This window comes from Haliaeetus albicilla, chromosome 8 (genome assembly GCF_947461875.1).
Source record: "Haliaeetus albicilla chromosome 8, bHalAlb1.1, whole genome shotgun sequence".
Taxonomy (NCBI): domain Eukaryota; kingdom Metazoa; phylum Chordata; class Aves; order Accipitriformes; family Accipitridae; genus Haliaeetus; species Haliaeetus albicilla.
This window is the reverse complement of record NC_091490.1, coordinates 12065650-12080447: the sequence shown is the minus strand read 5'-3', so window position 1 is coordinate 12080447 and position 14798 is coordinate 12065650. Positions and strand designations below refer to the sequence as shown.

The following is a 14798-nucleotide window of genomic DNA, read 5'->3' as shown; positions in this document are numbered from 1 at the left end:
CTCTTTCCTCCTTACAGTTCTGAGGTGGTGCTTGTGCAGGGTACAGTGTGGATTTAAAGTGAATCCACTGTTCCTGATCAACTTCCCATAGGGACAGATGTTCTGGATCCACTTCAGAATGGGCCACGTTAATCTGGAGGATGCACGTCCACCTCAGGGATTAACCTAGACTAAAACCGCTGCATAGACACTTACTCCAGCTAGAACCAGCAAATGTCATACCCAAAATCTTCCAGTGGCAGGTGACAGGCAATCCGCTGCTATTATGCAGCCTCACTAGCAGCATTTCTAGTGCTTCAGCAAGAGAAATCCCTCCTCTTTTCCCTTGCTCAACACCTTCTGCTCCTGAATAAACTAGCACGCCCCAGAAGCTGCCTGACCTGAATCTCATTTTAACCTAGAAACATGCAGCTGTATGAACACCTTTTCAGCCACAAAAAAAAATAATCTACAGAAATGTTTCCACACTCATAAGAAGCTCCCATAGAAATAGAATGAACCATTTTCTATAATAGTCCAGCAGCTATGTACATTCACCCATCCAGGCAAAGAGGGCTCTCCCTCCTGGGGAAGCAGGCACAGGCATTTGTATGCTTATGGACGTGCACCGCTGCTACGTGCTCTCTGGAGAACACTGGGGAGAGTTGGGTTTGCATGGATGCAAGACGTCACCTTCACAGAGCACTGTCTTCAGCCTCGTGTCACTGCCGCAGCCTTTCCGGCAGACGACGGCGCTTCTTTCTGCGAGTTATTGTACAACAGCCCTCTGGAGTAAAGCTGCCCTCAAAGCAGCATCCAGACTCTCAGCCACACTTCTGCCTCCCTTGGGCTGCCAGGATCTTCCAGCCTGCCCTGCATGAGGCTCCCCAGAGCGAGGGACAGCAGCGGTAACCTTTCTACACTCCCTGATGTGAGCCCCATGAAGTGCTGTCTCCATGGAGGATTTTAAAGCCTTTAATTTGATTTCCTCAGATAAGCAATTGTTGCAATTATTCTGATTAGGAACAATTAGGTAACACAGCAGTGGAAATCCTGACAGAAACAATGCATCGAACACCAACCTGCAGCCCAAGCGGGCTCTGCTTGAGGAGGTTTCCTTCAGTATTTGACTACCAACAAAAGCTATTGATGGAGAAATACTTCCAAGCTAATTAAGCCCTAAATGCTGTAGGAATTCAACATTAAGCAGATGGCATTATTAGGGCTATATCTGCATTCACACATCCTCCAGATTAGATTTAGAGGCATTTTCTTTCTATACTACATGTACTATTGAGCATTTAAATAGGTAGAAAAAATTAATATAATAAAGTGCTACGGGAGGGGAAAGAAAATGAAGGAAGAAGCTCCCGGAGCGGTGGTCTCAAGCAATGTCTTGGTGCTTTAAAACTGGCTCAAGCAAGAATCGCCTCTTATCCTATCTACTGGCAGGAGTTTGGATATCTTGTCAGCACCCTTGACATGAACAGCTGGAGATGACAGATCAATGGTTCAATACTCTCAGCAGCATGTCACCAATGTGACAGCAAATGTTATTCTAATGAAGCTGTAATCATAGTCAAATTACGCGGTTCGATTCTCAGCAAGGGGAGGGTGCAGGGAAAGAGATGAAGAGGGGACGACAGGACCAGAGGTCAGAGTTCGGGAACTAAAGGTTACTCTGCTTACCTCAAGCACTTGCTGGAGGCTTGGCTGCCCATCCACCATGCCTTGAATAATCCCAGTCAGCTGAAACGAGAGACAAACAGAAAGCACGCATCAGAGCAGCACTCAAAAGATCATTAGAGAGGTCTCCTCTCCTGTCCATCTCGCTGCAACCAAAACATGCTCCTATGACCCACATGGACATTGCTGAGAAGCCATCCACAGCAGAGTGACCCTGGCAGCTCCCCAGCCATGGGCAAGGGCACAGCTTCATCCCAAACAGAAATGTAGGTGGGCTCCTACCCACACCACAAAACAGCAAACTCTCAGCAGGGCAGGATCTACCTGGGGAGCAGTGGTGCCCTCTGCTTCATGTACTGGCATGATGCCCAAAATGCTACCCTTTTTCAAAATGCATTTTACCAGTTTTGATGTTGCACAGGCAGCAGTAACTACCGGAGTCTCTGGTCATCCCCCTGCTATTGCGGTGACACCAAAGTTGCATGGTGTTAGATTAACAGAATAGACCACTATTGGTAAGTGAGACCCAGGGTGGACACAGTCAACCTCCTCTGCGCTGGGCAGGCAGCATGCACGCTTTCCCATAGTCCATCACAGCATCTCTCTGCATTTCAAAATTGTATTTAAAACAACTGAATGAAATCTGAAGAAAACCACTTTCTTCCAGCACCCTGGTCTACTCTGTTTTCCAGGAGGTTCCTTAGGAGCAGGTCCTGCCAACAGATAGTCCTACTGAACTGCTTGGCTGTTTAAAGCTAGACACATGCATAAAAAGATGCAGTCTCATGGGCCTCTGCCTGTGTCTGCCCAGGATAGCTTGAGGCACATGGAAAATAGATAATTTTTCTGTCTGTCTTCCAACTGACAAAACTGTCTTTTAACATATTGAATATCGGAGGTCAGTAGCTTGCCATCAATGCACCCAAGTAATTAAAAAAATCATTATTAAAACAAGTGCACACTACAGGATTTCACTTCATGTGGCACTTTCCTGAAGCTACACATCTCGCACGTTTTCATAAAATAAAGGTCAAACACAGCCTAGGAGCATGCCCTGCTGCCTGCACATACATCCAAGCCTCCAGAAGCCACAGCGTCCAGTCAAGACGTGCTGACAGCCCCACCACCACCCAGGAGTAACTCTTCCACGCAGACCAGCTCAGCCTACTTGTAAAACATAAGCCCTCTCACAAACCACGGGGCTCTGCTTTATTAAATGTGTGGCAACTGAAATAAGCTCAATGGTTTCTACCTCTCTGTTTCTTTGGCTGCTGGCTTACAGCACTGAACTCAGAGGAAGGAAAAAAAAAAAAAAAGAGATTAAACTCCAATTAAACTGTAATTACATTTAATGAATACCAAATACCTGACTCACTGAATAAGCTGTAAGTAGAAAGATTATTTTCTCATAGTGACTTCCATGGAATGGTAATATATACCTTTTAGGGGAAGTATTTTAATTTTAAGAATGCCGAGTTCCTCTAGGTGGGTTTCTCAAGTTCATCAAGCCGTTATGAGGTGGAATTTTAAGGAAGTGGAGGGACACAAACACTCCTTTATATTCCAGAAACTGTTTTTATATTAATCTGTATTTTAGTTGGGTAACAACTGCTACCTACAGACTTCCCATGCTCTGAGAGACAAACAGATTTGAGAGATTAACGCATGGCTTTTTAGAGCAGTTTTTAAAGCTCACTGGCTTGGTTTTTTGCTTTTCTTGCCATCTTTCTCTCCATGCATTTGCCTGGCAGAGGTGGACAGCTCACCTACTGCAAAGTGTTGGCTCTACCTCTCAGAGGGCAGCTCAGATCAAACCTCTGGAAGTGTGTGAAGATGAGCTTTTGGGAAAGGATCATAGAATAGCTTGGGTTGGAAGGGACCTTTAAAGGTCATCCAGTCCAACCCCCCCTGCAATGAGCAGGGACATCTTCAACTAGATCAAGTTGCTCAGAGCTCTGTCCAACCTGACCCTGAATGTTCCCAGGGATGGGGTATCTACCACCTCTGCGGGCAACCTGTTCCAGTGTTTCACTATGTTCGTCATAAAAAATTTCTTCCTTATGTTTAGTCTGAATCTACCCTCTTTCAGTCTAAAACCATTATCCCTTGTCCTGTCACAACAGGCCCTACTATAAAGTCTGTCCCCATCTTTCTTATAAGCCCCTTTTAAGTACTGAAACGCTGCAGTAAGGTCTCCCTGGAGCCTTCTCTTCTCCAGGCTGCACAACCCCAACTCTCAGCCTTTCTTCACAGGAGACGTGTTCCATCCCTCTGATCATTTTTGTGGCCCTCCTCTGGACCCGCTCCAACAGGTCCGTGTCTTTCCTGTACTAAGGATGACAGGCAACCTTTCAGTATCACAGCCGGCACTGGTGTAAATGGCTTCTACCCCTCCAGGCACCTTCAGGACTGCATCTCTTCAGTGCCGCACCCCTGATGGCCATGGGAGGACAGGGTGAAATGGCCGCATCCAGACATTTCCCATCAGGAGGAGGGAGGGACAGGAAGGTGGACACAGAGGTCCCGCCAAAGAGTCGCTGCTTGATCTTGCCCAAGACTCCTTCCCTCCTTCCTTGCCAGGCCAAGCAAAGTACCAACTTATCCACACAAGAACACATCGCCAAGCACACATGGACACAAGATTCATGCTGCAGAAATCGCACTCACAAATACAAAGGGATATACCTGCTCCGTGGGTACATTTCAATACAGGTCAGAGAGTGCTCAAAAGGGACCAGATTTCTACTCTCTCACCCCTTCTGATCCTTTCTTATCAGTTATGTCCATCTGTAACACCCAACCTAGTGCATTGGGTCTCTGCAGCATTATCTGGTCTTGCACCTTTGATAAAGTATAAAGACATAAAACTGCACAATTGTAAAGTTTCACTGGCGATCCCAAGAAGCACATGGTACTTGGGAACATAAACAAGCTATAAGACATTTATTTTTTTGTACTTTTATTGTCTGTTCCTTCAGGAAAAAAAAAATCAATAAAAATTAATCATAAAAAGAGAGCAAAGCACCATGAAAAAACCTGTACAAGCACCTTTTGTGTAGAGGAAACCTTTCACTTAAGCTCCTGGCATGGACTGTCTTGGGCATCAGACAAACCACTTGCATCTTCCAAAAAGGCATGATGAGCTTTAACTACTTCCAAGCACTTTCCACCTTCTCTGTCTAAACGTTCAGCACATCCCTCATCATCACCAAGCCTTGTGACCTGTTCTTTTACAGAAGCAGGTCAAGAGAAAGGGGACCAGAGGAGGGCTACAAGAGTGAGCCAGCACTGGAAGACATGCTTCTGGCCATTGGTGTGGGGAGTCAGAAGAACCTCCTGTAGCCAGGGGAGAGCACAGACACACCAAAAGCTATGCAAAGGGATGCCTTGAGGTTGACCACAAGCTCTCCACCCTTGCAGGCACCCTTCCCATGCTGTGCTGTCTTCCTTCTTGAAGAAGAGGGATGTGAGAGGTACTCCAGACCCAAGGAGTAACATGGAGCAACCCCAGTAATCCTCCCACACGGTCTATACCAAGCAGTCCTATTGCTTCCCAGCAAAGGCAGCAAGTGGAGGGGAGAGGGAAAAGCAGCAGCACAGCAGACAGGCTCCCGTGTAATGCCAACACCACTGCTTTTCCTACAGAGTTTATCTGGGAAACCATCGTATTTCTACTCCAAGACAGTTTGCTGATTACCTAAGCACTTGTCTCTGGTGTACAATCTGATAATCAGGCCCGGTCTTTCTTTGTAGACAAAGAGGCCAATAAATCTCACCCTTTGTAAGTAGAGGTGCCTAGACAAAGCCCTTTACTGGCATTTAGCAAAATGGGTATTTTTCAGAAAACATAAACCAGCTGAAAGTCAATGGCAAGCATTGGAGCTGTGCGGGCAGCAGCTTTGCAGGAGCTGGACACACAGCACGTCCCAGCTCTGTCCCCGGGGGTCTCAGGGGAACCTACACTTGCAGCACAGGGCTGACCCCTGCACCTGCCTAGCAGGAGCCACTGACCCCACAGGTCTCTACGCAGCCACTACAGACTCCACAAAAAAGTGGCTGCAAATATGAAAGAACATTTTTGCAATTGTTTAGTAAGGTCCTCAGTACGACCAGCTCACCTGTGGCTCTGAAGGCAGGGTTTCAAAGTCAGCCCCAGATACGGGGCCCAGGGACAAGCCCAGTTACCCCTCCAGCACAATCCCACTCCCTGGACCTCATGGCAGCCCCTGCAACAGGCAGGGGGACCGCCAAGCCAGGAGGGACAGGGGCCATGCTGTGAACCGAGCAGCACAGGCGCAGCGGGAGGTTGCCCAGGAGCTGGTGGCTTCCAGGCTAGGGTTAAAACCAGCTCCCAACTCAGGACACAAGACACCAGACCGAGGTCAGCAGCAGAGCCTGCAGCACAACACCGCAGCTGAGACACTCATGCCCATCCTGGGGACTCCTGCAAACGCGCAGGCAGCACACACGCACAGCTTCACTTGCTCAAGGGCTCCATGCAGGGGAGACAAACCTGCAGAGACAGCAACAGCTGCTCCAGGCTCCTGTGAGCAAGAGAAGATGGGGAAACCAGCACCGCTGGTCCCATTCAGTCCATTCTGGGTTGAATGTCTCAGTCACAAGCTTGGCATCCAGAGAACCTCTCAATGTCCTCAGGCTGCAGCAGGCTGGAGGCTCCGTTCAGCTCGGACAGTCACACCAGGCAAGTCACGTAGACTCTTGTGCAAGAACAGAGCTGCAACCTTTAGCAGCGGGGGTAAGGACGCAACAGAGGAATTTCCAGAAAAAGGAATTTTGGTGGGAGTTAATGAGTGAGATGACTTCTCTCTAGAATTTAGATGACATGCAAAACTGACGTTGCTTTAGCAAAGATCTGGTGCAAGCTGTGAGATTTATCACATTCGTACAAGCATATGTCCAGCAAGTCTCATGGGTATAAGGACAGCCAAAGTAGTTGTCCAGCCTTCTAGCATTAAGGTTGCAAAATCGTTTCCATTATAACCCTCTGTTTTCACACATTTATAGCTTTCTGAAAGCCCCTCTCCTGGGAATAATGTTTTCTGTGCTTAGTCTTTTTTTCTTTTTTTTTTTTTTTTTTAAAGTTTAAATAAAATACCTTCAGATGGTTTTTAGTTACAAGAGAATAAAAAAAAGTATTTGTTTTTACAATGTGGAAATATGGAAGGCGCTGGTTGGTCCTGGAGGGGACTTCACCTAACACAGAGGAGTCATTTTTCCATCAAGTTAGTACAGGCGGGACAAGCACTTCAAGGGCTTAAACCTGCAGCCATGGAGGTCGGGGAAAACATGCCATGGTGTCAATGATCCCAGATGAGATGGGGACAGAACGAAGAGCTTGGATACCCTGGTTCCCACAGTCAGTACTGTAGTCGCTGAGCTGGACAACATGGAACCAGCGGAGTGACAGGAAAAAAAGCCCAAAGCAAAAGGAACTTAAACTTTGTTTTGATGGTTACAACAGGGAGGAAGAACGTACTTGCAGAAACAGTTAATTTTTTGTGTTGAATGAAAAAAACAAAACCAAAACCCAAAAAAACAACCCCTGCCCCCCTATTCCTTTGAACCCTCAGGGACTGCATTTACCACCTTCATCCTCTTGTCTGTATCTGGGGAAAGGTGGCCGCAGCTCAAGAGCAGCTGTCCTCGGCAATGAGGGTAACCAAGTAACAAGAGGCCACTTCTCCAGCAATCATTTCAAGTGCGCCACAAGCACGACATCAGAAAGCAAGTCTTAAAAACACAGACATGGGTTATCCTACCACTCTGAAGGACTCATCAAACCCCAACAGGCAGGCCCACAGGAGAATCATTTAGAGCCTCTGAACCACGCAGCCGTACAACACTTTATTCCCTCAGACCATGCTCTCTTTGACCTTCCCCACCGAAGAGCAGCATGGCAAAATCATGAAGAGCTCACAGAGAGACTACAGGATTTTGAGCATCAGCTACATGAGTGCTTTTTATTTTGTGGTCACCAAGTGAGACGTTAGTTAGTCGTAAATACAACTATCTTAGTTAGCAGATCATAGCTAGAGTTACTTATGAATCCAAACTGATGTATTTACATGCTACTGCAATGACAAAAAACGATTCCCCTTGTCCTTAACTCGAGGCTGGCATGACATGCTGCCTTGCAGCCGCACTGTGAAGCTGCAATCCCAACCCCTGGTGCAATGGAAACCTGCTTCCCAGGGAGACTCTTGGAGCACCAGGGAACCTTTGCACTTTACCTCTGTACAGAAGGGCGTAAGCTGGGGATGCACCACAGGCTGAACATACATGTGAAAGGTGGATTCGATCTCCATCGTCCTGCCATTCAGCTTCAGGATAGGGAATTCGATGATTTCCTGAAGAGGGCAAAAAGAAAAGCAGCTGTTCATTTAAAACAAACAGAAATGAAGCTGGACATGATCCCACGTAGCAAGCTGGCTGTAAAAAGAGGGGCCTGACAGTCCCAAACAAAACCAAGCCCAATACAAAGCTCTGCAATACAAGCGGAAAGTGGTGCCGAAGCACAGAGTACATCCAACGCCGTGAGCACAGATGAGGACGGTGCCAACGCTCATCGCAGCTGGGATGGGCAGCAAGGAGGTCTCTGTGCTCAGCGCTGCAACTGCACACATCATTGCCTGAGCTGAACCTAAGGAAGACGGTCTAGCACCACTCGCACGCACTACCCAGGGAACATGGAGGTACACTTGCAATGGGCTCACATCTGTTTAGCAAGGACCTCCCAGGGGCTGCACCCTCCCCAAAACCAGTCCCATCCTCTCCACCTTGCCATCCTTTTGGAGGACAGACAACAGGAGCTACTGCATGAGGCACCTCCTTCCCAGGAGAGGCTGAGGAGCACTGCTGTCCTCCAGCAGAGTAAGGAGAGGAGCTGGAAGCACCCCCCCTCCCGGCTCCATCCCTATGGGATAGAGCACAGCAGCAAGCCCTGCTTCATTTTGCTCTTTGTAGCCAATTTATGCTGATAGGGAAATAAAAACATTCCTTCATCAGAAGAATGTTCAGTTATTTGAATAATCAGCAATCAAAAATTTACATGGACCTGTTAATAAAAAGTTTAAACAAATCCAGTTGCGATGGATTTCTCAATTATTAAAAAATATATATGAAATTAAAAAAGCCAACCACTGAATAAAAGCGATAAAATCCTTTGTGTTCACCCCCCTCCTTCTCCACTCCCTTTCCTCCTTCCAGTTTAATGTAAGAGGAGAAGTGACAATTTGTTTGGTGTCTTTAAAGAATAATTTGTCTATGTTATTTAATAGAGATGCATGGCACCAAGGTTCTCGAGTGCAAATGAGCCTGCTGAGTGATATCCATGCAACAAGCCTCTCAAATCACTTCTGGAGAGAAACAGAGAGAGGGAGAGAGAATAAAAAAAATATTGCTTTTTAATATTCAAAAACAGTTTGCAAAATTTAATCAAAGCAGAGCAAAAGCTAACATTTTTACCACTTTGACATTTTTATTAGCGCTTTCATAAATTTTTAAAACATGAATGGAATTAGTTTAACAACAAAAAAAACTGCCTGAAAACATCTGGAAGAGACAAATAAGAAATAATAAAAAAATAAAAAAAAAATCCAACTCCTGTGAGTAAAATTAGCATGTGGAAAATGCAGCCGCTGCAGAGGAACTAACACAGTTTTTGGACCCTGGCTGCAACCCTTATGACCTGCAGGCGGAAATTATCATGAGGTCATACATATGAGCTGATGACATCACCACCCCGGCAGGCAGAGGGAGGGCAAGTAGCTGGGTGGGTAAATGGAAAGAACAAATTCTTAAATAGACAGGAGAAACACCCAATTTCCACAGTAGACAGAGCCTGTGGCCACAGCAGAGCAGCGCCCTGGGGCAGCAGGCACACAGCCCAGACCAGGGCACGTGGGGAGCACGTGCCGCTGAGACGGAAAGTTAGGAAAAAAAAAATTAAAATAAAGTGTTAACAGTGCTGAAGTGCCCAGGTGTAGACACCGAGCAGTCAAGCTGCAGAGGATGCAGGTCTTAACCATATCGCCACAGTCGGCTGTGCCACACTCTGCGTGTGCTGTGCCGGCTAAGGCAGAGCAGAGCGTTGGGCACATCCTTCCCCATGGCCATACCATCCCACCGGGAGTCACCACGTTTCCCCACGAAAGAGACAAAACTCAGCCCGTGGGCTGGAAGGGGAGGAAGGCACAGAGGCAAAACACCTGAGCATCGCCCAGATTGCCTGTCATGGCACAGCCAAACTCACCAGCTTCAGCCACCCAGGAGGACCCGTGGAAACACGAGAAACTCAATCTGAGTAAGAAACACTGGACACAGTTGATCCTCCTTTCAAAAGAGCTACCACAGATAGGCTCTGAAAGCAGCAAATTTCTGTTCGGAAGGAAAACAGACCACAGAGTTTGAAGCCAATGGACAGGACGTCATAAAAGAGCCAAGCTTAAGCCCAGGATAACACCACCCCATCCTTCAAACCTGGCTGGGGCGGCTCGTTGCCCCTTAGGACTGCATCCCACCCAGGGGGTGACCACGGAAGCGGGCAAGCCCACGGCAGGGTAAGACGAGCGTTCCCCCTCCTGGAGAGGGACACGCACCAGCTGGATTTCACAGCAGGGCTGCGTTGCAATGCCGAGATCGGTCCTAAGGGACCAGAAACATCCTCAGGGGCCATCAAGTGGCTGGATGCAAAGCGAGACTGAAAGACAGCCCTGCCGCTGATCTGATACACAAAGGCGTCGCTTGCCTTCCAGAACCAAAGGCAAAAAGCACTTCCAGGAGGGTGGGATTAAGACAGACAGAAGAAATAAAAAGCTGTGCTAAAAAAATGTGGAAAATTTAACAACATCCAGAATTACTGCAGGTCTGTGGGAAGCGTGCGGCCAGGAGCGGGGGTGGAACCCCAGGAGGGACTTGAGCATCTTGGGAGAAAGCGCAGCCGCTCTTTCGGGCTTATTTGGTCAGTTTTTGAAGCCAGTGGTAAAGGATCTTTCCCAAAAGGCTGTTTATCTGCACGCTTCCTATAGTGGAGATTTTTCCAGTCTCTGGCAGTGTTTGCTCCACTGGTATCTAAGGCAACAGATACCAGCCCCATGAAATCAGCCCCACTCCTCACTAACGACGTTAGCCAGTCCTGCAATGAAATTTAACCTGTGACACTGCTGTACTTTTCATTTAAACTTTCATTTGGAGAGAAGCAGTGTTTGGAGACCCTGCAGTTTGTCCTGCTAATAAAGACAAGTGTTGGGACCTTTAAAGGTGCCATTCATCTTTTGCCTTTATTAAATTCAATTTTCTTAAGCCCATGATACATCATGAAATTAAGAGTTGACATTCCTGCAGAAACAAAAATATCTATCAAACATAAACAGAAAGGGGGGAAAAGAAAAAAAAAAAAAGAGGCCGCTATTACCAGGAATTTATGGCTTAAAGTTGATCTGTTTCCACTTTTTTTTCCTCTCCCCCCCTTTTTTTTTTTTACAAGCATATGGTTTGTTTTAGATATCCAAAAATGTTATTACAGATCTAGAATTTCATTAGTAATTATTATGAAATGGTGAGCACTTACACACACACACACAACCCCCCAACAGACCGTGATGAAGGAAGGCAGCCGGGCGCTCTCTCACGTTTCACAGCAGCCCGGTGAGCTCAACACACTCAGCTCCATCTCCACCATCAAGGACCTTCACTGCTTCTTCCCCGGTGGGAAAGGTGGAGGAGAACAGCACAAGGGAATTAAAAGGAGAGGTTCACCGACACTTCCTTTCTTTTATCAGTCTGATCATCCATAAGCAATAACTTGAGATCCTCACCCATTTCCACCTTCGACACTGAGTACATGTTCCAACTTTGGCAGTGATTTGTGCCAGCAGTATTTGGGGCTTCTAAGTCTTTTTTTTTTTGTCCCCCACAGCTTTTCCTTATAGAACAACAAGAAGTTATGGATGTGCTGAAATAATGCTGAGGGTGTCCAGAGGCTGCAAATAGCCGCAAGCTACCAGAAGAACAAATGTACCCATTTGAATTTTGCGAGCACTGCAATTAGGTATTTTATTTAGCACTGCAAAGTAACTTGAAAGGAAATCCAGGATTCAAACCACCAGCAATAAATAAGCAGCTTTTTATTTTCCTTTCATTGTCATGAAAAGTTGAACATGTTTTCTGTTGAGAAATTCTGCACGCGGCTCCCAATTACAGGCATTTGCATTTATATTGTTGGAACACAGAGCTTCTAAAATCAATATTAACACGCTTAAAGAAAAAGACATCGGCACCCTGTCCCTCCCCTCAGCTGCGCCCCCCAACATGGTAACAATAGGAACCTACAGAGCCGGAGGCTTATACATATCCATTACCAGGTCCATTCTCTTTACAACGATCTTGCATTTATGATTTCATGGTACTTCAAGCAAATCTATGTGACAGCTTGCTCACAATTTTTGCCTTTAAAAAAAAAAAAAAAAAATTCCCAAAAAACAGGTCCCAGGTGGAAGCCTCCCATGCAACCTGGCTGTCCCAGGCCAGTGGGCTGAGCAGCAGCAGGCTTCAGGGTAACTGTGGAATGACTAGGGACTTCATTTAAGAGGGATTTGAAAAATTCATAAGGGCACGTGAAAGCACTGCTATAAACGCAGCCTCTCCTTACCCAACCGTCCTAAATGAAACTCCCCTCCCTTTAACACCGGAGCAGGGATGCACAAATTCAGCTGTCTTGATCTTCCTGCTAATAAAAGAAACGAACAAGCACACAACTATCCTCGCTAAATAATTTCCCGTCATGGACAGATCTCTGGAGTTCAGAGAAGAAAGCACCTGAAGTTACACTAATTCCCACAGAGGAATCTTTTCGCTTATTCTTTTGGATCTGGGGAGCACTAACATCATTAGAGGAAAAGAATACAGTGCCCAGCAAGAATTTCCCAGCTCTCACAACCTTTTAATCCAGAAGCCTACATACCAAGTGGACAGGGCACACTTCAGGATACCGAGTTAAATATTTGAGTAAGACCGTGTGGCCTATTCAGTTCAACAACTACCAGAGAATAATTTATCCCTTACTCCCACCCCCATGTGAAGAAGTTTAATAAACACAAGAATAAAAGATGCCCATAAAAATCAGAGCTGACTGTTCAAAATGCAATAAAAACAAGCAGAGGCCGTTGAGAGAAAGGGATTTTTTCTGATAAGGAAAAGCATAAAACTTCCTACCAAAAGACCCCTTTACACCTTCAAAAAAGGTAAGAGCAGAAGAGGCAAGGGAGTCTCTGTGGAGGGACACAGCACCAGCTCATTTTGTTCAGGGATGCTTTTTTCCCCCCTCTTTAAAGAAAAAAAAGTCATTTTATGCACAAGGAGCTTATTTCTTAAACAAACACTCGTGTTTTTGATTTACACCACGGGCTGCTCCTAAATAATTTATGGCGGGTTAAATTTATTGCACAGCCCTGGCCGGCTGCAAATTCGAATTGCCAAATAATTAGATTTTAGGGCAATGCTTATAAATTATCCACCGATTTGTCCGGACTTGTTTGTCAGTTGCTTTGTGCTTCGGGTCATCTTTGGCATTTCGCTGTTTGTGTTTTAATTGCTGATTTACACTTTGACAGATGAGAGTTGATGCCTCCAAGATCGGGGAGGGGGCGGGGGTTGAAGAGCAGGAAGAATCAGAGCTTTTAAAGCCTTGTGATTTTCCTTTTTTTCCAAGGCAATTAAAATCGAAAAGGGACATAGTAAGGACAGCACTAGCCTAACAGATCTGCCTCCCCGGTTTCCATTCTCTGCCTTAATTATTATTTTAACTAAAGCTGTTTCCAAGTGAGCAGCCTTGCACTGGCCCTCAGGGGCAGTAACGAAGATGACCTCATAGGTCTTTTCCCCACTTCTAAATTTTTATTAAACTAACCAAAACAAGTACCATAAAGGCAACACCTCTGCAGTGGGGGACAGCAGGACTTCTGCTGAATCAGGGCTACGCTGACTTTCCAAAGGATGTCCACCTGCACACATGGTGAGGAGTCTCTCAGTGCTTCTGTCCTAAGTAAGTTACTCTGTGTACTGATTAACCCCATCAAAAGGTCTTTGGGGAAGCCACTGACCCCCAAATTTCTTTTTCCAGCACCACCTAGCTTGAAGTACACACATGCACATACCCAACAATTTAATACATTTAAACAACTGTTATATCCCAGAAAAGCGTGAAGGGAAATACATGTCAAAATAAAAACACAAGAAAACTGGCAGGAATATGGAGAGATCACGAAACACTGGGATAAGATGATGTAAAGACAAATTCTTCTGCCCGATCATTGGATATCCAAGGTTTCTTCCTCCCCCTGCTCTTACGTGAACCTCAGTGCTGACCCCCAACACTCAGGCACTGAAGCCTAATGTCAAAGGCTGGATTTCCTCAAAGATCAATTTTGTGTTGCATTTTGGGTTCTGCACTGGCATCAAACCTGGCTCTTATTTCCAGGTGCTTCCTTACAACTGTGAGGGTGAGGGACCATTTCTCTTTCTTTAATAGAAGCTGAAATTCCCATCTAATCACATGCCTCCAGGAGCTGGAGCTTTAAGAGAGACATCTAGTCCATGCACCTGCCTGAGGGGAGCATCACCTCCCCCTAAATAATTTCTGACTTTGTCTAGGCTGTTTTTACAGACTCCAATAAGAGAGACTCACACGCTCCCCAGGCACTCTACCCTCCTGTTTCATTAGTCTTATCATTGGAAAGTTTTTCCTAATGTCTAATCAGAATTTCCCTTGCTGTTGTTTAAATTCATGACTGCTCTTCCTACCCACAGCGGACGCAGGCCAGAACATTGCCTTTCTCATTTTTGCAACAGAGTACCTCATCTTACATACCCCTCTTGTCACTGCACTAAACACAACCCCAATGCCATCCAGCCTGCACTCACAGTTGTATTTTGCAGACCCCTGGTCACGTTCACTGTTTCTCTTCTGCACCCTCTTGAAATAGTCTCAATTTTTTTTTTTGCAGCATGGAATCCAAAGTGAAGCACCTCCTCAGCTGAGGTCCCTTCTTACAGGTCCAAGAAAAGGAGGATCCACATGTCTTGCAAATGACATTTCCCCCCTACATTTATCACTG

General features: G+C 46.1%; 1 protein-coding gene across 2 annotated transcripts in view; it reads right to left on the bottom strand.

Moving 5' to 3' along the window:
• The window catches only part of ERI3 (ERI1 exoribonuclease family member 3), a 136004-nt gene that overhangs the window by 103565 nt on the left and 17641 nt on the right, over positions 1-14798 (bottom strand). For both annotated transcript variants that reach the window (XM_069788900.1, XM_069788902.1), the window contains exons 3-4: positions 7917-8033; positions 1669-1728 (exon numbers count right to left, since the gene is read on the bottom strand). In XM_069788900.1, the coding sequence (XP_069645001.1) occupies positions 1669-1728; positions 7917-8033 (177 nt within the window). The remainder of the gene's footprint in view (positions 1-1668; positions 1729-7916; positions 8034-14798) is intronic.